This window comes from Prionailurus bengalensis, chromosome A3 (assembly GCF_016509475.1).
Source record: "Prionailurus bengalensis isolate Pbe53 chromosome A3, Fcat_Pben_1.1_paternal_pri, whole genome shotgun sequence".
Classification (NCBI taxonomy): Eukaryota; Metazoa; Chordata; class Mammalia; order Carnivora; family Felidae; genus Prionailurus; species Prionailurus bengalensis.
In genome coordinates, this window is record NC_057354.1 from 5,751,117 (window position 1) to 5,778,797 (window position 27,681).

Below are 27,681 nucleotides of genomic sequence, written 5' to 3' on the forward strand. Positions count from 1 at the left end.
GCTCCGAGCTGTCAGCACAGAGCCCGACGGAGGGCTCGAACTCACGGACCACGAGATCATGACCTGAGCTGAGGTCGGAAGCTCAACCGACTGAGCCACCCAGGCGGCCCCGTGGTGACCTCATTTAACTTCATCACCTCTGTAAAGACCTGGTCTTCCCGTACAGTCGCCTTTGATGCTCTGGGGGTTGGGACTAAACATAGGAATTTGGAGGAGGGGACACAGCTCGGGCCACAACAGGCACCTACTCTGCTTTTGCAGGCAACTCTCAATCGAACAGAATCATGCTTGGGGCCTCCCACGCTGGTCAAGGGGCCCCTGCTAAGTCCCGCTGAGGCGGCCAAGAACTGGGGTCCTTGTCACACGAAGTCCCAGGAGATAAAGTGAACCCTGGCACCGCGAAACACGCGACGAATCCGAAGACAAGGGGAAAGCCATGCAAGTAGTTCTCTCAGAAAAGTCCACTTCCATGGCACTTTGGCTTTAAAGGTCACCCCAGAATCAGAGGTGATGGCGGACGGGGCGCTGGAGGAAGGGGTGGGGCGCAGCCCTGCAGAGACGTGCGGCAGGGGCAGGCAGGAGCCCTTGGGCACAGTGTCACGGCCAGCCCCTCCGGGCCCCAGAGCAACGGTGACACCAGGGGCCATCTGTGCTGAGACTCCAAAGCCGGGGAGTGGGGCCTCTTGCTTCTGACCCGCGGTGGAGAAGAACCGGGGACGCAGGAAGCGATGCCCAGATGACCCAGAGGGCAGTGTGGGCTGGGCCCCGGGCAGTGCTGGTGGATGAGTTTCTTCTTAGCACTTTTGTTCTCTCCCCTCCGCTGCCTTCCCCCATCCCTCCCCCCGGGGAGAAACTCAAACTGGTAAAATAGCTACTTTTCTTGAGGGGCTGACTCATGTGTTAAGGAAGTATGCAACCAGCGTTTTATTTGCTTTGGAAACAGCCCTTCCCTTCGAGAGTCTTTGTCCGTATTAGTGACACAAAATTCACGACGACTTACACACGCCAGGCTGTAGAATGGTTCGCTCTGCTTATGTGAGCCTCGTGGTGATGAAAAACTCTCAAAAAAAACAAAACAAAACAACAACAACAACAACCCCAAAACTCTCAAAACTACAGCCGCCAGCCTCTCCTGCCTCCTCCCACCTTCTGCTGCTTGAGCTCCATGAAATCCGGGTACCCTCGCTTTGCAGGCGATCCCGCTGGCCGGTCTCTGGGGGGTCAACCCAGCCCCCTCTCTAGGGAACAGGGTGCTCTTACTGAAACTGCTCCCGATAGCCTGCAGCCAGGAGGCATTTCCCACCCACTAGCCCAGGTAGGTGGAGAGGGTTCAAAGGCACCAAAGTTAGTCTCCAAATGGCCCTTTGGGCCACCAGGGTCCACCTGGGAAGGAGATTTGCATTTCCTGCTCTTTCCTTCCCAAACCAGGGCAGAGGGATGCCAAAGGGTGAGTGGGTTCTCAGGGTCGCCCACACCGACAGGTAACAAAACCCCAATGTCCCGTAAGGGAACCACGGCGCGGGGGGTGGGGGGGGGGGGAGGCATTGAATTTTAAAGTAGAGAAGTCAGGAATCGGACCTCTGAAAAAACACTGACTCCAGTATCTCCTAAGGAGGCCATCACTCTCGGTAAAGATAAAGTGTATAGTTTTGAAGAATATTTTTCTAACGGGGTAAATACTCCTTCAACCCCACTGACAAGCTTAACGACACCACCAAGTGGAGAGCCAACCCTCATTTCCCGGAACAAGTGCAAGGAGAACACAGAACCGCCCCCCACCCCCCACCCCCCCCCCCGCCCCCAACACAGGCGCCGGAGTCGCTGGCGCCATCTGCCGGCCGCTTTGAAACACGCACCGGAGATCCCAAGACCGCCCAGCGCGTGACTTCCGTCCCTGTAGGGCCCCCGGGGGGGAAAGGGAAGCTTCCCACGGATGTCATCCCACCTGGAAGTTCCAGCGGTGGCAGCAAGAGTCTGAGCACGTGCCGTGGGCCTTAACTCTGAATCCTCAACGCCGGTCTTCTGCGAGCGCTGCTTTTAACGTCTCCCGCTCCGCAGATGCGGTCACCGGGGCTCAGGGAAGTAGAGATGACACGCTCGGGGCGCCAGCGCTGGGATTCGTCGCTGGGCAGCCCACGTTCCTCACTACGTGCGACGCCGTGCGGACACTCCAAATCTCACGTTTTCGTCGATAGTCCCTCTCTCCCGCTTTGGGGGCAAAATGCAAGGAAACCATTACGGCTGGTACTCATGGCGGGTACTGCTTGAAGTTTCTGAACCTCAAGAACTCGTCCTAAACCGTGTAAGACGTAGCAGGGAGAAAAACCCCAGCCCGGGATACGATGACCGTACGGAACGTGCATATGCGTAGACACGCGCACACACGTGTGACGGTAGCACAAGTTACGCCGAACGATACTGACCGTTACTGCGAACGACGTAGCGGAAAATAGAAAATAAATATATTTTGGGGCGCCTGGGTGGCGCAGTCGGTTAGGCGTCCGACTTCAGCCAGGTCACGATCTCGCGGTCCGGGAGTTCGAGCCCAGCATCAGGCTCTGGGCTGATGGCTCGGAGCCTGGAGCCTGTTTCCGATTCTGTGTCTTCCTCTCTCTCTGCCCCTCCCCCGTTCATGCTCTGTCATTCTCTGTCTCGAAAATAAACATTAAAAAAAAATTTTTTTTTTAAAGAAAATAAATATATTTTAATGCGGCTCCGCTACAAAAACACCAGTAGCAACAACTCCAGTCACTTCACAACCTACGAATGGATGTTTAATTTGGAAAATGCTGGCCTACACGTTCCCTAATGTGTTTGGCTCATTTCTCACAGAACCCCCTCCTTTCAAAGGAAAACCAAACTCCCGGGCCGCTGGGTGGCTCAGTCGGTTCAGCGACCGACTTCAGCTCAGGTCACGATCTCCCAGTTCGTGGGTTCGAGCCCCGCGTCGGGCTCCATGCTGAAGGCTCGGAGCCTGGAGCCTGCTTCTGGTTCTGGGTGTCCCTCTCCCTCTTGCTCTCTCTGCCCCACCCCTGCTTCTGCGCCGTCCCTCAAAAATAAACAAATGTTTAAACAAAATCAAATTTGGGTTGAATGAAAAAAAAAAAAAAGGTTTCCCAGGTCACTCCAAAAATGGCAGAGTTCCTACCAAACAGCCTAGAACATACGGAATAACGTCCCCTTGAGAGAATTTTCCAGAGCAGTACGTCATCCCTTGAAGATGGCTTTACGTGGTACGTTTTACCTTCTGTCGTATTATTTCATGGCTCGTTTTTACTGCTTTATTTTCATTGTGTTAGTTTTTATGGTTACCTCGGGCAAAAGAGAATCGTTTTCCATAGACTTCCTTTCTTTCTTGAAATTGATGGCGGTGGCTAATTTTTTTGCAAGGCAACCATGTTTTTCAAAAGCGGATCAACTGAAAGAAGTGAACAACAGTGCAAGCGGTGACCAGAGCAGCGTGCGCCTGGGACACTGCGTGACAACCGACCCCTTCCCACACGACCAGGCACTCGAGGAGCTTCTCGCTTGGCAGAACCCCCTGCTCCACAAGAGCAGCCGAGACGCGATGTCTAAGCAGGCGGTTCACCTTGACCTACCGAATCCCACCCACGGCGTCCGCTCGTCCAGGCGCATGACAGACGAAGCCACGCCGAACACGGGCTGGGCAGGCAGGGGTCAGGAGACCCCCTTGGCTGCAGAGGGCTCTGAGGAGGCTCCCGGACGCAGGACACAAAGCAGGCCACGTTTTGCAGGCCGCTCCCGGCGTCTGTGCCCCCAGGACGCGGCGTCAGACCAACCCCAGCAGGAGCAGGGAGGGGTGTGGCCACCCTGTGCCTGCAGGACTCCACCTCGGGCCCCCGGCCCCTCTCGTGCAAGGTCTCGCCACCAGGCCGCGTCCGGGGCTCCCGCCAAGCGCGGGGTCACACGCAGAGAGGAGAAAGGCCCAGCGAGACCAGAGGGGAACATACGTGAAAGCAACGTGCCACCTTTGGAATCTACGTGGCAGGTCCGCCTCACGGGGAAGCGCTCACCTCCGTTTGGGACTTTGTGACGATCCAATGCCGGAAAACGTTAAGTGAGCGAGACGACTGGTCCTCTCCACGAGGCCTACTCTCTCCTCGCTCAACGAAGCCGGGACCTCTGGTTCGAACCGCGTGTGCGCAGCGGCCTGACACTGGTTAGAAGAGTCACGATCACACGCGTGGCTTTCTGGACTAGAAGATGCCTGCGAATCTCTTCCGCGTACCTACCGCATGCAACGCACAGCTCGGGCGCCTGCAGCGATGACGTCTAAGGTGCGGAGTTTCTCAAATACTCCGTGTGCCTTTTAGGAACCGTGAAAGCAAGCATCTTAAGTCCAGTGATTCAGCAACTATTTCCTGGTGCGTCAGCGAACCCCAAGCAGGCTTTAAGGCTCTAGGTTCTGGGCCCCGGCCCCTCTACCAGGGTTCACATCTCTGTGGACGCCAGGGAGCCGCCCTCACTCCTGGTTCCGCCACCCCACACTAATTTCGGTAAATGGACCTTGATAACCACGTTTTAAGTTGGCCAGTGACTAAAAACTACCTAGCCCCTTGGTCACGTGACAAGGCCCAGTCTTGGAAAAGAACGCTCTTCGAAGCTCACGACTCGGGCCGTTTCGAGGTCCTTTCCAAGCATTGCCAGTCATGGACATACAGAGAATGAAGACACTCCGGGTAAACGAACACTGATAAATCTTGTCCACCTGCCGTGAGGGTCAGCCACCGAGATAAGCAAGCTGGACTCGGCGGAGCGGGCTACTTGCTGTCTCCCCCCACAGGCACAGATTATAAAGCCGCACGGCTGATTCGTGCAGCAGGGAGAGAAGGGAGGTGGAAACGATTAACTTGAAGATTCAGACTTTTTCCCCCGTGCACCTGCCTTCCTCCCTCAAAAAACGCATCTTTCAATGCAGAGAGAGCTGAAGAGTTAAAGGGCCTGAATTTGCTTGGGATCTGACTACCAAAGAATTCAAACCATTGAGTGCAGGCGATCTCTTTCAGTAGAAAACTTTATTTTCATTGCTTTTTACGAGTAGGCAAACAAGTCTTACAATATTATGAAAGCCAGATTTCCAAACTCAGCAAGCCAGTTTACATCCCAGTCCCAGACAGTAAAGCGTCAGATGCATTTGGGATCGCAGGGTAGGAACACAACAATGGACTCAAAGGTCAAATGTCAAAGTCGAATTTCATTTCAGATACTTACCAACCGAGAATTTTCAAGTACGAGAAATAAATAAAATAAAAATTAAAAAGCCACGCCTGAAAAGAAAACAGTTACCGGGCATGAGTTCAGAGCACGTCTCATGCAGGGGGCTCGCTCCTAACTTGAGGGCCACACAAACATCACCCGCTTGGGTCTGCACACGGAACAGGCCCCGTCCCAGCCACCAGGACGTCCGCCCGCAGAGCCAAACGACACCGGGGACGTGGAAGACGGAACGAAAGAAGCCGGTGCTTGGAGAAGCAGCGGCCGGCCCCCCGCGCACGGCTCAGGATTCCCGCCCTCCTCAGCAAGACTGCCGCTCGCTCCCCCAACGGCGTCTCACATCACAAATCAAAACCCATGATCATGCTGGGCAGGACAACCATGTGAGAGCTTAGGGGGCAGGCCAGGGGAGAGAGAGACAAAGGGAGCTTAGGAGGCAATCTTCAAAATATTTTATTACAAAATACAGTACAGCGTCCGTAGAATGTTCCCCAATGTTCTCTAATACAGACGTGGCTGAACGAAGCGCTGAAAAATGCCTGGCAGTCGCCCACAGGAAGCTGACTTCTCTAATGACTTCAGTCCCCTCAGGGCCACAGCACAGACCTGTGACAGGCAGTCGCCGTGGCCGGCTGGGCTCCCGAATGCTGAACAATGATTGTTTTCTCCAGGGGTTGAAATCCACATCCATGGCTGACAACCTACCAAAAACTGGGACCCAAATTCGTACAAAGACGAGGCAGAGTGAGAGAGAACGACTCCCGACGGCCCAGAAGTCTCCGGCCGCTACTTCTTATTCCTGGGTTTTAGTTCTTCGGCTGCGTTACGCAGGAAGATGTAATTTTTCTTCTGGGGATTATAAAATTCATGTCCCTAAAGGGAAAAAGACACAACAAGCTTATTATGAAAAAGCAAAAGTTAGCATTTTGTGGGCACTTGGCACACGCCAGGTCCTGTGCTTCGTGCATCAAACAGAATCTCTCTGGGGGAACAAAACAGGTTTCTGGCGAGAAAGAAAAGGCAAACAAACGTTAAGCAGAAACCGGTTTCGGAGGAAAGGTTAAGGGCGTGGAAGAAGTCTGTCTTCGGTGTCCCCCTCGGACGGACCATCTTTTATGGATTTTCGGCACGGAGACTCTTCAGCCCACCCCCACTTCAAGGCCCGGAGGGCCGCCCACGGGAGGAGCAGAGCATCCCAGGAGGACGGGGGAGCACTGGCCTGGACTTGAGGCCTTGAAGCAGAGCGGACGTCTGCTCTGAGGCTTCCCGGGCACGAGGGCAGGGTCCGGGACAAGCCTCCCCACGCAGACCCACAGAGAAGCGGAGGCACGCACGGCCGTCAGTGCGTCTGCTCGTGCCCGTGCTGAGGTGGAAGATCGGTATGACTCTGGGGGAGCCAGAAAAATCTGGACCAGGCTGGACTCTGAAGGGCTGGGAAGGGAAGACAGGGGGGCTTTAAACATTATCCCACAGGGAAAAGGAACAGCAGCCACCAAAGTCATAAGTGGCATTAGGAGTGATACGGGGGGGCTCCTGGGTGGCTCGGTCGGTTAAGCGTCGGACTCTTGGTTTTGGCTCAGGTCATGATCTCACAGTTCGTGAGTTCGAGCCCCCCATCGGGCTCTGTACTGACAGGGTGGAGCCTGCCTGGGATTCTGTCTCCCTCTCCCTCTGCCCCTCCCCTGCTTGCTTGCGCTCTCTCAAAAATAAACCAAAAACAAAAAAAAAGAGGGAGAGACACAGGACAGACCCGTTTCAGGGAGATGATGGGGGCGGGGCAAGGCAGAAAGGCAGCACTCCAGGGACCGGAAGCGTGGGAACAGGGAGGTGGGAAGGGACACTGACTGCCCTCTGCCTCCCCCGTGACGACAGGTTTTTGTTCATCCCTGGGCAGATGTGCCGAGGTGGGTCTAGAAGCTTTGCTCAGTGGTGACCATACGTTCTCATCGTAACACGCAAGGTGCAGCTCTTCTGGACAGGTACACTCGGGCAGCAAGCTGAGAGTATTAATCGTAAGCGATCACGGTCGCGTCCCGGAGACAACGATCCTTAGACCAGAACAGGGTGAAATTCCCAAAGCAACTCCTTCCAAACGAGAACGAGGATTTAAGCAGCGGGCGCCACGAGCTGGCGCAACCTGTTCGGACAAACTCATCCTGAGCGGCTTTCACAGCAATGAACTTTCTCACTTCCTTCCGCTACCAATGTTTCCAAGCCTGCGACACACGGAGCCCCGCGGAGAAATCGAGGCCTCAGGCCACCACCTGGCTCCAACACCAAATCAGGCAGAACCGGAAGTGCACACTTTGCAAAACTGAGCGTGTGGCTCCCGGGTGGATGGACAGACACGCGGGGCACAGTCGTGCCACGGGCTGCTACACAGTGAAAAGGATGGACCAGGGATACGCTCCACGCCATGCGTGAATTCCACAATCATCACACTGAGTGGAAGATGCCAGGCAAAAAAAAGCGTGTGGTGTAGGACTCTTTTTTTTTTTTTTAATTTTTTTTTTCAATGTTTTTTATTTATTTTTGGGACAGAGAGAGACAGAGCATGAACGGGGGAGGGGCAGAGAGAGAGGGAGACACAGAATCGGAAACAGGCTCCAGGCTCCAAGCCATCAGCACAGAGCCCGACGTGGGACTCGAACCCACAGACCATGAGATCCTGACCTGGGCTGAAGTCGGACGCTTAACCCACTGAGCCACACAGGGGCCCCTCTAGGACTCCTTTTACATAAAGCTCTAGAAACTGCAAACTCATCTATAAAGACAGAAAGCAGATCACCGGTTGTGTGTGGGGGGAACGATTCCAGCAATGCACACGGAAACTTCTGGGGGTGATAACAGCACTCTCTCGCCTGGGGTGAAGGCTTCACGGGCATCTATACGGATGCTGAAACTGATCACTCCGCACCACGACGACTGCATTGCAGGGACACGTCAGTACAGCTGCCTGACGGAAACCAAAGGGCGGCTGCACGGCCCGTATCAGCAAACGCTCAGCCACAGGGGGCACATCTGTAGAGGTCGGAACAGGCATCGAAAATAACGTGCTGAAGGGCGCCTGGGTGACTCAGTCGGTTAAGTGTCCGACTCTTGATTTCAGCTCAGGTCACGATCTCATGGTTTGTGGGATCAAGCCCTGCGTCGGGCTCCGTGCTGACAGTGCAGTGCCTGCTCGGGATTCTCTCTCCCCCTCTTTCTCTGCCCCTACCCTGCTCGTGCTCTCCCTCCTCAAAATAAATTAAGCTTAAAAAAAAAATTAAAAATTACAAGAAAAAGTAACAACGTGCTGAACAGGCAGGGCGGCCACAGGCAGAGCGGCCAGAGACAGTGACTTCCGGCTCTTCTGAGAAAAAGAGAGAATCGAAGCTGAGACCGAGACCTATGCCCCAAGAGAGCGGATGGTGACTGACACAGAGGTTGGACACGGGAGAGGCAGCAGGCCTGGAGGATAAAGGATGCGTGGGTGGGAGTCAGCAGGACTCTTCTCCCAAAGTGAAGGTACCCTAGGGCACCAGGTACACACATCCTGTCGGGACCATGATACCGGAAGAGCTCAGGAATCAAGTCAGAAACCGAAGGGTCACTGGTTTACGGTGGAGAACCCCGAGCAGAACCAGTCAGGCTGAGAGCTGACCAGGAGGGGCAGCATCCCGGAGGTGGCCAAAACAACAGAAGCTAGCAGGCGTTAACCTCTTCCGACAGGTCTATCGGTCAAGGGAAACGCGGCTCCTCCGCGAGCTCTGGCACGGCCCCAGGCTGGAGGACAAAGGAGCTGGCGGGGAGGGAGAGAAGGCGCTGGGAGGAGAAGAGAATGGAGTGGCTTGAGGGAGTCCTGTGCCTGTCTGCGGTGGCAGGAGGGCAGGAGACGGGCCAGAAGACAGACACGTGTGCCCATGGGAGGGAAGACATGGTGGAAAGGCTGCTGGGGGAGGGGACGAGAGAGACAAGGGTCGAACAATCCAGCAGAACCAGCAGCTGAGAAGCAAGCACGTGGGCTGGCCGAGAGGCAGCAGACATCAGCCAGTGGCCCGGAACTCAAGCACCCGAGTCAGGTCCCTTCGCCACTACGCCGGGACGCCTCAAAAATGCAGCCACGATCCAGTCAGCCCCTAAACCCTCTCCCCAGATAATACACAAAAAAGCCACGCCTCCAGCCAAAGCTCGGTGACCTGGCCCTGCGGCCCCTGCCCCCTGCATGACCACTTCCTCTCTGGCCACCGCCCCAGCCATCGCTGAAGGACGTGCGGCTTCCAGCTCCCCTCTGCTTCTGGGCTCACGATGACCAGACCCTGCCCAGGGGCAGGGTCCCAGGGAAAGGCTCTACAGGTATGACTTCACGGGGTCTGCACACCTGGTGAGGAAAGCCTGCCATTTCCCTTGGAGGTGACGTGATGGTGACCTGCCAAGGCCACCAGCGAGTCCAGAAAAGAGTCACAGCTCGAGCCCGGGCCTTCCGCCTCCAGCCTGGCGTTGTCACCCGAGAGAGCCCAGGGCAGGACTGGGAATCCTCACCTTTGACCAGTCGTAGCTGGAAGCATAGGCAAATATGTTCCCATTGTGATTGAAGCAGCAGGCCGATATGGGCTGATCTAACTGTTCCGAAGTTTTTAGTTTCGTTCTGGCATCTTTGTCCCAAAAGCTGAATCTGCCATCGGATCCCACAGTGGCAAGGGTGCCGTGAACAGGATGGAATGCGATCCCGTTTACCTGAAGGGATTGACACGCACGGTGAGAAGTGGACGACAGAGGAGAAAGCACGTCTCTACCAGGACGTGCTTCCTGCTGCACGTACGAAACAAAACGTACAGACTGTCACTTTGTGAGAGCCGGCTGCCCGCTGATCACAGAAGAAACTAGCCACGCTTCCAGAATCAACTGCCAGCCCAGAACTGAGTCACGCCTCTTGTTAGGGACACAAGTCAGCAAAAATCAACACGTATGCGGCTACTGACACTGCGGAGAGGACCCCACAGGAATGCCTTTTTCTTTCTCAGCAAACAGCAATTTCTGAGTTTTAGCTAAGCGAATCAACTGCCTACCAGCACCCGAAAGGAGGTGGATGGCCCCGAGAGCCCGAAGCGAGAGCCCGAAGCTTGCACCCGAAGCAGCAGGCGGAGACCAAAGACAGTGTGTGTCATAAAAACAGAAACCCGGGCCCTACAGCATAAGTCATCTATCTCTGCCTGTGACCCCTAATGACTCAGCCACCCACCTCCAAGTCTAGTTTCTAGACAGGTTCTCAAGGTTAAAGTTTCTAAAAACATACCGCGTAGATGTCCTGAGGAGCTGAGGTATTGGTTCCGTTCGAGCGGTGACATTTGAAGGTGAAGTTGTCTTTGGCACTGAAAAGCAAAGGCCCAACTGAGTTTTCCTTTCTGAAAGAGTCTCCAGTGAAAATTCACAAGCGAATTGAGCCCACTTACGGATTTGGGGGGTTGATGTAGTGAATAGCAACCCTCCCCTCGATACTTCCCAGAGCGAAACCAGTCGGCTTGTTCTGTTTATCTTTGAAAATAGCCACGCATCGATGCTACCGTTTGTGGAGACAGAAAAAGAGAACGTTATCTATCACGATGTAAAAGACAAGATTTCGTACCTAAGTGAAAATAAGTAATTTTCACCGTTTTTGGGTTTCAGAAGAACCAGAAACATATTATACAAATACGACACAGAAGTGACTGCTCGTCCTCCAGTAAACATCACTGTCCACCTTTTGGGAAACCACTTGTACTCGGCCACGTGACTTTGCGGATAAACCGCAGACGGCGTGCTTCCGTCCGGTGCCGCTCGGCCTCTGGCGCCACCAAGGCCTGTCACTCCCGCGGTTCGTGTGACCCTCGGAGCCCCACCACATCCTACCCCGCTGCCGCCCATCGTGGGGCGGGGGGTGCACTCGTGTCTCCGACCCACGGCCCACCACCAGGTGGGCTCCCTGCGGCGACTCACCCAATGCTTCTGAATCCGCTTCCCCAGGCAGAAGAGGGAAACGGCGTCTGCCCGGCAACCACAGGGGAAACCAGGGCCGAGTGGGACAGGGGACGTGACCAGCACTTTCTAACTGTGACCACACTATGCAGAAGCAACACACCGCACCCCATCTAACGCTGGGTCTGGGGACCCAAAGGAGGGTCTCCTGGACTCTATAGAAGACCCCACAAAAGAGCCCGGGACCCAGCCCCCGTGGCAGAGGACCAGGGCCTGGGTCTTCGTGCCTCCTTCTATCCTTTCATCTACCTTTGAGAGAAGAGCATGCCGGCGAGTGGGGGTGGCGGGGAGGAGGGGGGGAGACAGAGAGAGAGAGAGAGAAAGAGGGAGAGAGAATCCCAAGCAGGCTCCGCGCCGTCAGCACAGAGTCTGACGCGGGGTTCTATCTCACCAACTGTGAGATCGTGACCTGCACCGACATCAAGAGTCGGACGCTTAACCGCCTGAGCCAATCGGGCACCCCGTCACTTCCTCCTTCGAGATGTGACAACCTGGCCTACCCCCGAGAACCACCCACCCTCCCCAAACTGGACATTTCATCTTCCTAGAGGGGTTCGGGAGGCATGAGGGCAGCATCAGAGCCTGGGACGAAGCCATAGAAGAATGATGGTAAAGAGCAGTTTCTGTTGTAACTTATTAGAGCGCACAAATTTCCTAAGTAAACAGAAAAGCACATGCTAGTTCTATTTCTGTACCGTTTGCCTTTTTTTGAACAGAAAGCCCATTACTACTGCAAGTAGAAAAAAATTAATATAAAGAGACAAAATCTGTAAGTTCTTACAGGTCAGCAGGAACCATGGCTCGTCAAGCTGTGCCTCCCATGCTCAGCACAGAGCCCAGGAACTGCACACCTCTAGGGGGCACCATCTACAAGAACACAACCACACAGCAGCCCTATGCAAAGGCTGATGGCATGCCTCAACAAATGAAAGGCCAGGGTGCCTAGAAGCAGGAAGTAAAGTCAGATCAGACTAGGTTTTGTCTGGGAATCTGGGATTTATCCAAAGGGAAATGAGAAGTCACTGCTGGCTTTTCGGCAGAGGTGTGGCAAAGTCAGACGTGCCACTAGAAGAAAGAGCCCCCCCAACCCACGCGTGGAGAGCAGATCAAAGGAGGGCACAGACAGAACCTCTTACAGTCATTCGAGGAGATTTGGATTAGATGTGGTGGGAGGGAAGGAACAAAATGAACAGATTCTAAAACACCTGCAGAAGTGAACCTGGGGACCAGGGGGACAGGCGGAAAGGAGGGGGAGCAGATCAAGGATGCCTCTCCGATTCGCAGCATTGACAACAGCAGGTGGGTCTCATGAGATGCAGAGCACCTGGGGAGGAACACGCTGGGGGTGGGGGGCGGGAGCTGGTTAAGATCGTTGTTTTGCTCAGCAAACATCTACAAAAGCCTTCTACCCACCAGACTGGGCTGTAGCTGGGAACGAAGCAGCAACAAAGAGAAATCTCTGCTCTTACTGAGTTTACATTCTAGTGGGCAACACAAAACGAGACACATGAAACACGTCACGCGTTTATTTCTAAGGTATATACACACACGCACACACACAGTTTGGGGGAAAACAGCCAGGGAGAAGCCTGAGGAGGGGTAACACCCAAATAAAGATCTGCAGAAAGTCGTCCGGGGTTTAGTGGCGGGTACTGTTGGGCTGAGACGTCGGGAGACACGTCAAGGAGCTGTCAGACTGGGGGTGTCCTGCAGGCATCCCGGAGGCGAGGTCTGAGTCCCCAGCCCACAAGGTTTACCAAAATGACAGCAGGGACGGGAGAGGAGGTCCTGCTTCAGGAGAGGAGGCAGCGCGGCCAAGGGCAGGCACCCAGGGAAACTGACACGCAGCAAGAAGCAGTGAGGAAGACGAAGCAGCAACCGCGAGGCAGGTGGTAAGAGGCTGGCGTCGTGGAGAACAGGGACAGGGCGTTTGAGAACATGTAGGGACAGTGGTGAATGCTGCTGGGCTGACAGAAGAGGACGGCTGGTCAGCGTCCACCGGAATCACTGACGAGGAAGCCCTCGGTGGCCAGCCAAAAGCTGTTTCAGAGGAGTCACGGAGGCAGAAGTCTCAAGGGAGTCGGGTGAGAAGTGAGTGGGAGGTAAGGAAACCAAGAAAGCGCAGGTGAGATGCTTAACTGCAGAGGAAAAAGGGGTCCGGGTGGGACCAAAGGATGTGGGCCAAGAGTGTTTTCTCGGGTGAAGAAGACTAGGGCACATGTCAGGGCCGGTTGTGACATCAGGAGGGGGTGGGAGTCCAGACAACCCCCGCCCCCGGAGGAGATGGGGACCACCAGCACGAGGCTCCACAGACCCCCTCCACACGACGGGCCTTCCCAAGGGGCACACGTCCCCTGACTGGCGGGAGAAAGCGGGGGCAAGGTGCAGGCGCAGGTAGCCTTCTAGGTTCAGCGGGAGGAAGAGAAGCTCCCCACCGCTGGTTCGTATGCTCTCGGAGCAGGAGCCGAATGGATGTGCAGAGACAAAGGTAGGGGAGGGAGAGCCTAGGAGTTTCAAGTGAAGAAAATCTAAGAGTCTGTGGCAGGTGAGCTGACGAGAAAAACCCGGTAACTGGGCGGGATGAAGGCACAGCGGAGGCTGGGAGCGATGCCCACGATGGAACCAGTCCGCGGGGGTATGCGATCTGATTCCGCAGCATCCAGCTGTCCGGGGCACGTCTGGAGAGGACAGAGAAGTCTGGCTTGTCCAGGGATGGACAGTAGTTACTCACTAAATACTTGCTTATATCCTTAACTTCACCCCCTTTGAAACTACTTGCCGGGGCGCCTGCGTGGCTCAGTTGGTTAGGCATCTGACTCTTCATCTCGGCTCAGGTCACGAGCTCATGATCTGGGAGTTCAAGCCCTGCATCGGGGTCTGTGTTGACAGCTCCTGCTTGGGATTCTCTCTCTCCCTCTCTCTGCCCCTCCCCTGCTCACGCTCACTTTCTGCCCAAAGAAATAAACCTTAAGAACTTTAAAAAAACAAACTTTAAAAAAAAGAAGATGCTTACAGGCGTTTGGAAGCACAACTGTATCCCAATCGTGCGCAGTGAAGTGCGTGTGACACAGGCTCGTAAGTATGTGCATCCTGGTCACGTGACTCACCTGATGTTTCAGCGGGGATTCTATCCTCCTGAATTCAGAGGGCTGATTCTCTAACTGGTAGACGATCAATCCCCTCTCTGCAGTCGCCACCACGGCCATAGGGTAGATCTAGGGAATGGAGGAGGCAGGGGCGTGCTTCAAATGAAGGACTGTGGTTTTTTTACACAAAACTATTAGGTCAAAATTCTTTCAGAGTCACAAAAGTAAGTCTGAATTTTTTTTAATTTAAAAAAGACCACTGGTATCCACATGTTTCATGAAAATCTGCAGAAACCGTATCTGCAACTAGAACGTCCGTTTTTAAAAGGTTCGTTTTTTAAAACTATAAAATACAATCATTTGAAAAGTACACTGAGGAGGAGAGAAGAAATCAAAGTCACCTACACCATCCCTTCAGATGACAGCTGTTGTCACTATCACAGTGTGTTTACTCTGGTGTTTCTTTGAGCATTACGCACATATAGGCATGTACGTATGTTCCTGCATAATCCGGATCCTTTACTCGAGGTGTGTGTTCTGAGAACGCTACTGGTGACTGTGCAATATTCCCTCAAACAAACACAGCACCAGGTTCGTTTAATCTCCCTGGTCCTGTTGGCCCATTAGGTCACATCCAAGGTTTCGTCGTGTTACACAAAACAAAACCCATCTGCGTCGTTTTTCTCACAATAAATTCCTAAAAGTGCGATTACTGGTAGTTCGCACAAAACTTTAAGACTTATAACCAGATGGACAGAGAAAGTTCTTCAGTTTCTCTTCCACTCACGGTCCCCAAAGATCCGGTGCCACGCCACAAAGTTGTTGCCAGTTTTTCTACAGCAACCAAAAAATGTTATAGCCTGATGGCAAGTGGCTTCCTGCGTATGTTCGAAACACAAGTGGCAAAAAAAAAACCCGGCAGCAGGATTCGGTAATTTTGGAACAAATCCAGCACAAAAATCTCCTGATTCAAGACGACAGGAGGTCTGAACTACATCCTCTGGGAACTTATTATTAAAATTCGAGGGATTTTTACATTATCCTCTAATCGCAAGACGTCAAGTTTTGTATTTCTCTTAAAAGGATACGTATTAAGTCGGAAATTCCTCACCACATCGGCGCAGTAACATCTTTCAGGGAGTTGCAAAACCATCATGGGATTTGATGATCGTGTATCCCAAAACTAGAAGGAAGAAAAAACAACAAAAAGCCAGTAACTGACCATTCAGAGCTTTAGTGCAAACAGCATGAGAAGTCAATGTCCATCCTGGTCAGGCCGTGCGGTCCCCTCAATGTCATAATCATACCTTCAAAGTCTTATCCCAGCTGCCAGTCATCACACAGCTGTAGTTTGGAGCTTTGATCCAATGGATGGTCTTAACAGGAGCGTCGTGCTTTCGAAACAAAATCAGAACAGATCAAGATAAATGTAACCATGTGCCGAAAGGCCTCAGTTCTGGAAACTCAAAGAGAAGGAATGAACTTAAATATCAAGGTCGTACCAGACAAACACCAAAGGATATCCAAGCCCTTCCCAATGACCGTGACATCCAATTTACCCCGAGAACTTATATCTACTTACCATTCTGACAAATGTCAGTTTTATTTCCCCCCTAATTAGCGAGCACGTGAGAGTAAAGCAAGCCCCTTCCCAGGGAGGCGTTCAGAAATGACGAGTAGGGCTCCACCACTCTTGTTTATACTAAGGCGCTACGAATCAAGAAATCAAGGAGATGCTTCTGGCAGTCACACGGCCCCGTGATCTCGGAGTATGCGATGCCTTTCTGAAAACGTTTCCACGTCAAGGGGCCCTTCTCAAACAGGTCAGACCCTCTGGTTCTTGGCCCTCTTGCCTCCGATACTCCTGCCTTAGCAGTCTTTCCACAAGAGCGTGCCTGCTGTCCCCGAGCAGGTTAACAGCTCCACGGGCGTGTGCAAGCGTCTTTCTTGCTCGCTGCCGTGTCTCTACCCCTACGGAAAGTGCCTGGGATACAGCAGGCATTCAATAAATACTTGTCGAACGAACGAGTATCCAAGTACAGTTGGGAAAAGGCAAGCCGCACGTGGGTGTCGGAATGTCAGATACGTGAATGTTGAGGCCCACGGGCACCAGCCTTTTGTGGACGGCGTTTATTACCTGTGCAATCTGTATTGCTTGATTACTGTTGAGGTCCCACATTTTGGCAGTTTTATCACATGATGCTGTAAATACTTTGCTCCCATCCTAAAAGAAAGTGGAGAAAATTTGTCATTGGAAAAAAATAAAATTTCTATCTGTATATTAAGTTGATCATATTGAGGCAGATTTCATTTTGCAATTTTTAAACAATTTTTTAAATGTTTACTTTTGAGAGAGAGAGAGAAAGAGAAAGAGCACAAGTGGGGAGGGGCAGAGAGAGAGGGAGACACAGAATCCAAAGCAGGCTCCAGGCGCTAAGTGATCAGCACAGAGCCCGACGTGGGGTTCAAACTCAAGGACCATGAGATCATGACCTGAGTCGAAGTCGGAGGCTTAACCGACTGAGCCACCAGGTGCCCCTGCAATTTTTATTTTTCTAATTATCTGGGGGCTAGTATATTATAAACTACGCTGTCATACCCAAAACGTGTTTTAGCTTCATTTCTTTATTACTGATTTATTTTTCTAAGAAATACCACATAAACAGGATGAAAACCATCCAAATAGCACTTGAAGTTATACAGGGAAGATGAGGTCTCCCACCCTGACCTGGCTCCTTCCTTATGGGCCACTCACTACCCTGTGGGAGTAGTTTTTGGGTATCCTCCATCTGTGTGTATTACCAGGGGACGTTTATACCTTTTTTCTTGTTTTGATTAATTTTAAGCTGTTTTTTTTTTTTAAATGAATTTCAAGCCCTCACAAAAGTTGCAGAAATAAAACCACGAACATCTGTAAACCTTTCACCTAGAATCACCAATGGTAAACACATTTATGGTATCTATGTAGACACACGTGTATATCCATAATCATTACACATTTGTTCGCCTATGTATCCAATAACATTCTGAAGTGCACACCATAAAACTACACTAATTTTTATTCTTTAAGTTTCTTTAATGTTTATTTATTTATGAGAGAGTGAGAGCGAGCACATGTGGGGGGCACATACAGAGAAGGAGACACAGAATCCAAAGTGGGTTCCAGGCTCTGAGTTGTCAGCACAGAGCCCGACACGGGGTTCGAAGTCACGAACCGTGAGATCCTGACCTGAGCCGAAGTTGGTACGTTTAACTGACTGAGCCACCCAGGTGCCCTTACGCTAATTTGCAAAAATCACTGGTCCTATGTAAACTATAGAACAGCTTAAAAAATTAGCAATCATGGTGTGGTGATTTTAAAAATATTCAAATACAGGGATGCCTGGGTGGCTTAGTCGGTTAAGTGTCTGACTTCGGCTCAGGTCAGGATCTCACGGTTCGGGACTTCGAACCCGGTGTCGGGCTCTGTGCTGACAGCTCAGAGCCTGGAACCCACTTCAGATTCTGTGTCTCCCTCTCTCTCTACCTTTCCCCAACTCACACTCTGTGCCTCTCTCTCTCAAAAATAAACAAACGTTTAAAAAAATTCAAATACAGACTCATAAATTAGATCAAATACAAAGAAGCACAAGATAAGTTTTAAAAAGAACAGTACTAAATGGAAAGTTCTAGACCAGCGGTTGGCAAATTTTTTCTTTAAAAAACAATTTTTTTTTATGTTTTTATTTTACTTTTGAGAGAGAGAGACACACACACAGTGAGAGCAGGAGAGGGGTGGAGAGCGAGGGAGACACAGAATCCGAACGGGCTCTGGGCTCTGTCAGCACAGAGCCCGACGTGGGGCTTGAACTCACAGACTGCAAGATCATGACCTGAGCTGAAGTCGGAAGCCCAACTGACTGAGCCACCCAGGCGCCCCACAAATTTCTTTCTTAAAGGGCCGCTTATTTAGTGAATTTTCGTCTTTATAGGTCTCCGTTCCAACTCCTGAAGTGTTACACTTGAAGGCAGCCATACACACTATGTACGTGAGGGAGTGTGGCTGTGTTCCAGTAAACTTTATTCCCAAAAATAGGCAACGGGCCACAGTCTGCTGACCAGTGACCCAGATTATGTCATTTCTGGTTCCAAAGCTCTAAGATTTACTGCCATCCCTCCCCAGCAAGAAAGTCACCAGTTCTGCAACTGAAAGACAAGATACAACCTGCCTGTGTCGGTGACGTCGGAAGGCTCACTCGGTAAACCCTCAGAAAGACACCGACGCATGCGATGGCCACCCCCAGACCGAGGGACGCGCCGGCCTCTCCGTCGCACCGGCAACGCCCGTCCTACCAGCCGTGACCAGCACCACGCGGCAGCGGCACACGAGAGCCCAGTGGGCGCCGACCTCGAGGCTAATCTACCCGAAGGCGGGGCAGACGACAGCGCTCGTGTTCCCGGCCCTGTGTTCTCCACCCAGCTGCTCTCCACGCTGCTACGGCCACGGAGCGAAAATGTCCTCAGAGGGCAAAGAATCATCTTCGCCAAGTTTGGTTTTTTATGCCTCCACGGTCGCTCTGGCTCTTTCGTGCTTCCGTGCCGTTACGTACGCGGCTTCCTCTCCCGGACGCTCTTCCCACGCTGGCCCATTTCCCTTCCTGTAGGCCTATGAGGGAGGCGGTCAAGCACATGGGCTCTGGAGCCAGGAAGGTCTGGGTCTGGGCCTAGACTCGGCCACTCACTATGTTCCCTCAGGCAAGCCTGTCATCTTAACACCGTGCCCGTCGGTTTACGTACGTGTAGTCTAGCTGTCACAAGTTCTGCCGCCTGGAATTCTTACTTGTTTCTACAGGTCTGTCCTAAGAGACCAGAAATTCCATGAATATGGTATTTGCCTACCTGGCCTGCTTTGTTTTCCACTCTATCCCCAGGGCTTTAGCTTACTAGAGGAGCCTGATAGTTATTTGCTGAATTAAATATGACCCGTCGTAATCATTATCACCTTCATTTTACAAACGCGGAAACAGATGGAGAGATCAGGTAACCTGCGAAACTGAAAACACTGAAGAGTAGAGCCCAAATTTGAACCTAGGCCTGGACTGGATGACACAACGCTCAAAAAACTAGAGGCCTGTGTGCAGTTCGTTTCTCTAACTCTTGTCTCTTCAGTGAAGCCTTCACGGCACCCTCCCCAAAATTTACAGTTGCTTTCTGTGTTCCCCACTACCCAGCACCAGCACACCTTCTCAGAACTCAGAACCCTTCGTGACGGTGCTCAATCCCTCCAGCAGATGACGCACAACTCGGGAGAAAGGAAATAAGCTGTTCTCGTTTTTATGTATCCCGAAGCCACTCAATACATCCTCTACCAGTTCATTTTACTTCTTACCTAGTTTATAAGAAACTTTACATTCTGATCCATCACCAAATCAGAAAAAAAGACAGGCAAAATAAATCAAGTATTTTAAATTTACTCAAGTTATTACTTTTCCACATGCAAATTAAAAGTAAGTTGTGGGGCCCCTGGGTGGCTCAGTGGGTTTAGTGTCAGACTCTTGATTTCAGTTCAGGTCACGATCTCACAGTTCATGAGCTCGAGCCCCACGTCAGGCTCTGTGCAGACACCGCACAGCCTGCCTGAGTTTTCGTGTTTTTTTTTTTGGAGAGGAAGAGAGAGCATGTGCGTGAGCAGGGGAGGGGCAGAGAGGGGGACAGAGGATCCCAAGGGGGCTCTGAGCTGACAGGCCAACAGCAGAGAGACCAATGCGGGGCGTGAACTCATGGGGCTCAAACTCATGAAACCGTTAGATCATGACCTGAGCCAGACACTCAACCGACTGAGCCACTCAGGCGCCACCCCCCCCTTCCCTGGGAGTCTGTTCTTCTCTGCCCCTCCCCTGCATGTGTGCTCACTCTCTCTCTTTCTCTCTCTCAAAACAAACTTTAAAAAAATAAGTTGTATCTGTAAAAAATGCACCTTTTCAAATTGTTTTCACAGAGCTATTATCAGTCTCCTACTAACCCAATCAGATATGCCAAGAAAACACCTTCAGATGACAAAAATGCTCAGAGAAGACCATCACAGTTAATGATGAAAACAGGAGCAACTCTGGCTCCTGAACCATCCCGAAATATTGATGAGTAGCAGACTCCTTTCTTAGTTAGAAACTAAGTAAGATCACGTCATTTAAAAACGACCACATAAAACAGGAGTAACTGGCAATTTCTCATAGTTAAACGTATACTCACCATACGACCCGGTAATCCATTATCTACCCAGGAGAAATGAAAACTTTTGTTCGTGGCAATTCCAGGACCCAAGTGTTTACAGCAGCCTGTAAAATGGGCAGCCCTGACCAAAATGGGCAACAACCCAAAGGTCCTTCTCCTGGTGGCTGGGTGAGCAAACGATGACCCGGCCACGCAGTGGGCCATACCACTGGCACGACCACCTGCACGGGGCTCAAAGGCACCACGCGGAGTGAAGGGGCACTGCGGGGCGGGGCGGGGCGGGGCTGTCTGCGCGACCGGGCACGGGGAGAGCCACGGGCACCAAAACCACACCAGTGGTTTCCAGGGGCTGGGATCGGAGGAGGACGTGCCCACATAAGGGCGGGGGGGGCGGATTCTGGGGGCTGATGTTCTGTTTTTCGACCACAAGTCTCTGCAGCCTCAAAAACTGACAGAATTACACACTAAAAAGGTTCCGTTTCATCGTCTGCAAATCATGCCTAATGAATCTGACCGAACAAATGACACAGAAGGCCTGGGAGGGGCCGGAAGGCCTAGCCTCCCCAGCATGGGGGTACATCTGTCTGCCCATCAGTCAGGCCCGTTTTCTTGCCTCCGCTGGGCTCAGCCAACCGGGCCACAGCGGTGGCGGGAGAGAAAGGCTGAGCTGTCAGTGCCCCAGCCCCTCCTCTACCCAGGGGACCGGCCTCTCCACAGCTGCGGCCCGCCACACCCACCTTCCCTTCTCTGCTGGGCCTTGTGAAAGATCTCTCCATTTAGACTCTCCCCAATCCACAGCAGAAGCTCAGAGCCACATTAACTTGGACATATTTGTTTATATGACTGATGTTCAAGATTCGGAAGGAAAAACAGAATTCTAAAACCCTAAAAAAGACTTTAAATGTCTGTTAATAGAAAAAGATTATTTTTTTTTCTCTAGCATTTATTTTCTGAGATACTAAATTTCCAATTTTAAAACAACATAAATTTATGGCATAAAGGTAAAAAAAGGTTTCCAGAAATTATTTAATCCTTTGCCCAAGGTAACGTGTCAATAAAATGATGAAGTTGTGTTTTTTTGTTTTTTTAATTTTTTAAAATATTTATTTACCTCTGAAAGAGATAGACAGACACAGTGAGAACAGGGGAGGGGCAGAGAGAAAGGGAGACACAGAATTGGAAGCAGGCTCCGGGCTCCAGGCTCCGAGCTGTCAGCACAGAGCCCAACGCGGGGCTCGAACTCACAGACCGCGAGATCATGAACCGAGCTGAAGTCGGACACTCAACCGACTGAGCCACCCAGGTATCCCTAAAATAATGAAGTTTTTATGCAAGAAAAGCTTTCAGATTAACTAAAGCCAACGTTAACGGACCCCCTTAGGAACATCAACGCATTCAGAAACTCAGAATTTCCAACAATGTGTACAGATACCCGCTATTTGTGGTTTGGGTTATATAAAAGTTGAAACACAAACTCTGGATTACACACGATTTTACACTGCAGAAAACACGAAAACTTGAATGAGACTCACATCACTCCAGCAGACATCTAACACCGGCCCCGTATGCATCTGCTGGGCTTTTGGGATCGTCTGTCCGCTATCTTGAACTTCCCAGCAGCGAACCTGTAGCGATACGACAAATGAACACAAACAGCAAGCCACGGCACACTGCACGCAGTAAACACCTGATAAGGAACGGGGCAACTTACGCATACAGAAACATCTCCTACCAACCTCATTAACTTTAACAACAAAGCGATTGAGGGGCGCCTGGGTAGCTTCCTCGGTTAAGCATCTGACTGTCTATTTTGGCTCAGGTCACGATTTCATGGTTCGCAGGATCAAGCCCAGAGTCGGGCTCTGTGCTGACAGTGCAGAGCCTGCTTGGCATTCTCTCTCTCTGCCCCGCCCCAGCTTGTGCTCTGTCTCTCAAAATAAACATTAAAAAAAAAAAAAAAAATGTTTGCTGTGCTGTCTTTCTATGCACACGTTGTCTTCAAGAAACTAGATTACAGGGGCGCCTGGGTGGCTCAGTTGGTTAAGCGTCTGACTTCAGCTCAGGTCACTATCTCGCGGTCCATGAGTTCGACCCCCACATCAGGCTCTGGGCTGATGGCTCAGAGACTGGAGCCTGCTTCCGATTCTGTGTGTCTCCCTCTCTCTCTGCCCCTCCCCCGTTCATGCTCTGTCTCTCTCTGTCTCAAAAATAAAAATAAAACGTTAAAAAAATATATATACATATATAAAAAAAAAAAGAAAAGAAACTAGATTACAGAGTACCTTCACTCTCGTCAACACTTTTCTCCCTTGCATCATTAGTTGCCATTACACGTTCTTCTGACGTTTTTTAGTGACTCATTTGAAGTCTTTCCAGATACTACATGTAGAAACCAAACCTGCTCAGCCATGGCTACCTTCCTCCCCTTGCTGTTCTCCTCTCTTCATCCCCCTGCCGCCCCACTGCCTCCCTGCTGCCGAAAAATCTTTTCCAAAACCTTTAAAATGGCAATCCAGCATACAAACATACCACAGAATACCATTATTAGTGGACTAGCACGGAGACTTCTTAAAATGAGGTGGTATCGGGTAGCGGCCAGGAGTCTAGACCCTGGGCCATATTGCGCGGGTCGGCAGCCCCGCCTCGCCCCTCCCTTACATGTGGGCCCTGGGCCAGTTATTCTGCTCCTGAGCTCACGAGCTGCTTCATAAGACGGGGAGGACAGTGAAGAGACTGCTGGAGAGTCTGCAAGAGACAGCCTGGGGACGTTCCTCATGCCCCACAGGGGAATCACTAAGATGCAACGTACAAACTTAAGGATTTCTCACAGGTATGGCCGATTATCTTGCAGGAGCCCCGTAGCAATCTACATACTCAGCAGCGGTACATGCACGGTTTCGGCTTATCTTTGCCGGGACCAAGCGTTACGCTTTCCCGCTTTTAATTTTCGGTAACGTGAGGGAGTCTATCACCTAAGTCTGAATTCATCTGCTCAGGAGTGTGGCCGGATGGCTCCAGTCCACACCGAGGGGCCACCTGCACTCCCTCTGTGAAGTGCCTCTTCACATCCTTTGCTTATTTTTCTAGCAGAGTTTTTATCTTTCTGCGTACTGTGATTTTTTTGCCTTTCTTCTTGTACGCCACAGGCTAAGCGTAACACCTACGCACGATCTGTGCTTTGCCCGAAGTTAAACAAGTTTAACGTGTGCCTTACGAACATTTCAGGATAAGAAAAGAAATTTATGTATACTACCACGGATAACAGTCATTCTCAACGATACTACATTTGATCTGGGAATCCACGTCAAGTTACTGAACTAAGGTAGGAAATTTTTTTAAGGTCGTATGTATACACGTACGTATGTATACGTACGTTTGTAAAGTAATCTCCACACCCAACGCGGGGCTGGAGCTCACAACCCTGAGATCAAGAGACATGTGCGCCACTGACTGAGTCGGCCAGGCCCCCCCAGAGGAGGAAGTTTTGAGTGATGCCTATGATCATGCTTTCTTAACAAAAATCAGGGTAACAAATGATGTCAGCACACTCAGAAGGGTCACACCCTCTAACCGATTTCTTTCTTCATTCACTTCATTCACTTGGGAAAGAACGGAGCCAAAAGGAAAGCTAACCCTGTCCATACAAAGAGAGAGGACTTCTAGAACGTGCACGTAAGGAGCACTTACATCATTAGCCCACGATCCTGCAATAAGAAAGTTCCCGGGCAAGGTTGGTGGGCTAAAAGATAGACAACCGATGCTATCATCAGGAGAGGATGTTACTTCAATATCCTGGGGGGAAAAAGTCAGTGTTACAAAGTATGCATCATTAATTTCATTCAAAATTGTTTTCTTTCTCACTAAGCACTCAGGGTAGACTTTCCTTGTGTTCAAGAACTAAATGAACTGGACCTCTCTTACTTTGATCCCAAAGGGGAAGCTACGGGAAGGACCAGCATAGATGGGAGGGACCAGACCCAGCACTCTCTATGAAATGCCCATCATGATATCTTCCAAGCGACGGCCCACTGGTTCACTGTGGCCTCAAAGTGCTTGATCAAAGTCATTGCCTGTCCCCACCCCAAAGGAAATTCTAACTCAACAGTCGTGGGAACCCACAGTTTTAACAAGCACCACGGTGACTTAAGAGATGGGGAAAGTTAGGGTGCCCGGGACACTTGGGCAGTGGACACAGCTGCCGTGCTCCCGAGTTGGAGAAAGTGGGCTAGACAGAGTTTCAGAGCTTTCGCCCCAAAGGAGGCTCCCGCACCACTTCAGTGTCTCTCACTCGGGGAGGCCCTGGCGCGTGATTTCCTCCAAGTGCCGCGAAGCTTTCCGAGGTACCTTCATGGGGTTGTGGTTATCTGTGCTTGTGCTGCCGAACATGCTGGTCCCACTGGTTCCGAAACCCGAGGTTGTTCCGAACAGACTCATTTTGGCCCTGAAAAGTAACGGAAAACGTTAAGGACGGGTCCTTTCTTCAGGAATCAAGATCACTGAGAGCTAACTTAAAGCTAATTCAGCCACAGAAGAAAAAGAAGACTCTAAATGAGTTTCTCTCTTCTCAAGACATCTAAACATGTGATAAGCAGGTACTTTTTAAAGATGAACTTTCTACTTTAGGACTGTTTTTGACTTACAGGGAATTGCCAAGACAGAGTTCCCACACACCGCACAGCCAGCTTCCCCGTTCCCCTCGCACGTTTGCCACCGTTAGTAAACCAATACACGACGGCCGAGTGCTTTTCAGTCACCAGCCAGAAAATAAATTCACCCACGTTTTACGTAGTTTGAGACGCTGCCCTTGGCACCAGGAACACAACAGTAAACCAGCAAAAGGCCCCACTCTTCAGGTCACCACTCAGTGGGAGTTTCCTGTCTTCTTACTAACTTCTACGCTGCTTTAGGTCAGCATCTCCGAACGAAGTCACTAAGACAAGCAACCAGTCCCGGCAAAGTTCAGCAACTTCTCCGTACAAGAAGTTTTAAACAGTACTCCATCGGGTCTGCTCGAGTACCCAAAGGTCTGGTATTACATCCCGGACAACACAGAATGGGGAGACCGCTAGGGATTCTGGAAAGGCATCTGGGCTTCCCGACTCCATGAAGCAAGTGGGCGCCCAGCGACTCGGTCAAAGCAACGGCTATGATCCCGTCGGCATCTGAGAACAGCTCTGTGAGAGGACGTTAAATGTGAGCAGTGCCCGGGCAACACCAGCTCACTGCATGAGAACAAGGGAATAACAAGGCTTCTGCAGGCAGAGTCCAGGAACCAGTGGCTACACGGCTTGGGGCAGGTGACTTAGCCTCGATTTTCTCATCCCCGAAAACAGAGCCACGAATGCCCACTTCACAGAATCACGAAAAACAAGGGAGGTCGCGCGCGCACACACGCACGGCGCCTGAAAATTCTCTGTTCCTTCCCTCTCTGCAGCTCTCAAGTTGGGAGAGAACGTTTCTGCCACGTGGAACCCGGGGAAGGAGCAGGGGTCATGCAAGCATGAACCAGGCTACGTGGACCGCGTGTCATACAGGACGCTGGGACCCCTCAAGCTCGGAGGACCCGCGTACAACTCAACCGCACCTCCCCGCCTGCGCCACCCGCTGCGTGCCAGCCAGGCTGGCTCTGCTGACGCCCTTCCTGCGCGTGGACACAACAAGGTCCACCCGGCCTTGGAACATTGCTGCTACCTGTTCCTTCCGCCTGGGGTGACTCGCCCTCCCCCATCCTCCCAACGTCTCAGGCTGAATCTTCAGACCCCCAATTCAAAAGCCGTCTCCCGAGCACTTTTGGGGGGCGATGGAAACGTTCTAAAACTGGACTGTGGTGACGTTGACACAACCGTAGGCAACTTCCCAAACCCATCGAAAAGGTCCGCTTTAAAAGGGCTACAGTAGGGGCGCCTGGGTGGCGCAGTCGGCTGGGCGCCCGACTTCGGCTCAGGTCACGATCTCGCGGTCCGTGAGTTCGAGCCCCGCGTCGGGCTCTGGGCCGATGGCTCGGAGCCTGGAGCCTGTTTCCAATTCTGTGTCTCCCTCTCTCTCTGCCCCTCCCCCGTTCGTGCTCTGTCTCTCTCTGTCCCCAAAATAAATAAACGTTGAAAAAAAAAATTTAAAAGGGCTACAGTAGAAGGCCGCCAGACCCGTCTGTTGCCAAAAGGTCACCTCCTCAGAGGCGTCCCTGTTTTCCTCATCTGACATCTCCAACCTCGGACGACATCGCCCTGTTTTCTGGACGGCACCTGTCAGGATCTGATACTGTTTGCAACCAGGCTCTTCCCCAAGAGAAGGTCAGCTCCGGGAGGACAGAGGGCTGTCTGGATTCTTCCCTGGCACACGCCTGACCCTCAGCACAGTGCCTCGGGCACGGCGGCTGGGACTGGACAGATACTTGCCTGGGGGACGCGTGTCTCCGTGTGTACAGCAAACACTTGGCAGAGAAGGCCGGAAACAAAGAGACAGATCAGTTTCAGACAGTGGTCAGTGCAACGAAGAGAGGTTAAGGCGGGAGAAGACTAAAGGGGATGGATGCCCTTCTACACTGATCGGGGAAGGCTCCTCCGAGGAGGCAGCATGCATCTGATAAGCCAGACCTGTAACCGGGGAGGGCAGAGGCGACAGACGCTGCCATCAACTCCGCGACCCTGCCCAGTGCCTCAGTTTCCCCACAAGAAGGACGAGGGGGTTAGACCCCACATGACGCCGAGGCCCCTTCCAGCTCTGGCGTCCCTCCCAGGGGCCGGTAACGAAGCCCGCTAACCGGCCGGCTCGCGCCCCGGCACCTCGCTGCGGGGCTCACTCCGCCGGGGGACCCGGCCTCGGAGGCGCCATGGCCGCGGGGAGCGAGGGAGGCGGCACGGGGCCTACCTGAGTCGCGCCGCGGCGGGGGGGCAGGTGGCGGGGAGCGGGAGGAACTCGGGGGCCTGCGAGCCCACCCGGGCGAGGAGGAGGCGAAGGCGAGGTGGCGCGAACAGAAAACCCAAAGGCCGAAACACCCTCACGCTGGTGGAGGAAACTGCCCCAATTACCGCGGAGCCACTGCGCCTGCGCTCCGGGGCCACTTCCTGTGCCGCCCGGAAGGCAGCGAAGAAAGAAAAAGCCTTCCCCCTCTCGCGAGACGATGACGCATGCGCAGAAGCGTTATTGACGCCGAGAA

The 27,681-nt window shown here is 52.1% G+C and overlaps 1 protein-coding gene across 4 annotated transcripts; it reads right to left on the reverse strand.

Annotated features, from left to right (window-relative positions):
- Positions 1–5,670: 5,670 nt before the first annotated feature.
- On the reverse strand, positions 5,671–27,653 carry RAE1 (ribonucleic acid export 1). Of its 4 annotated transcripts, none has more exons than XM_043553614.1 (13): positions 27,393–27,653; positions 26,921–26,955; positions 24,870–24,966; positions 24,213–24,317; positions 22,058–22,150; positions 16,453–16,539; positions 15,623–15,709; positions 15,427–15,498; positions 14,337–14,444; positions 10,668–10,774; positions 10,511–10,586; positions 9,757–9,951; positions 5,671–6,108 (listed from the first exon to the last, which is right to left on the reverse strand). In XM_043553614.1, the coding sequence occupies exons 3-13, from the start codon at positions 24,957–24,959 to the stop codon at positions 6,022–6,024; spliced, it is 1,107 nt and encodes a 368-aa protein (XP_043409549.1). In that variant the 5' UTR covers positions 24,960–24,966; positions 26,921–26,955; positions 27,393–27,653; the 3' UTR covers positions 5,671–6,021. The 4 variants fall into 4 exon arrangements, with proteins under 4 accessions (XP_043409549.1, XP_043409551.1, XP_043409552.1 ...); XM_043553616.1 differs by having other exon boundaries at positions 26,921–27,040; positions 27,393–27,553; XM_043553617.1 differs by lacking the exon at positions 27,393–27,653 and adding an exon at positions 27,119–27,270.
- Between the last annotated feature and the right edge of the window lie 28 nt (positions 27,654–27,681).

Coding starts and splice junctions, on each gene's coding strand:
- RAE1 (XM_043553614.1), bottom strand. CDS start 24,959: ATGAGTCTGTTCGGAACAACCTCGGGTTTCGGAACCAGTGGGACCAGC. Junction 10,775..14,336: donor AATCCCCGCTGAAACATCAG/GTGAGTCACGTG, acceptor CACAAACGGTAG/CATCGATGCGTGGCTATTTT. Junction 10,587..10,667: donor TACATCAACCCCCCAAATCC/GTAAGTGGGCTC, acceptor TTTGCTTTTCAG/TGCCAAAGACAACTTCACCT.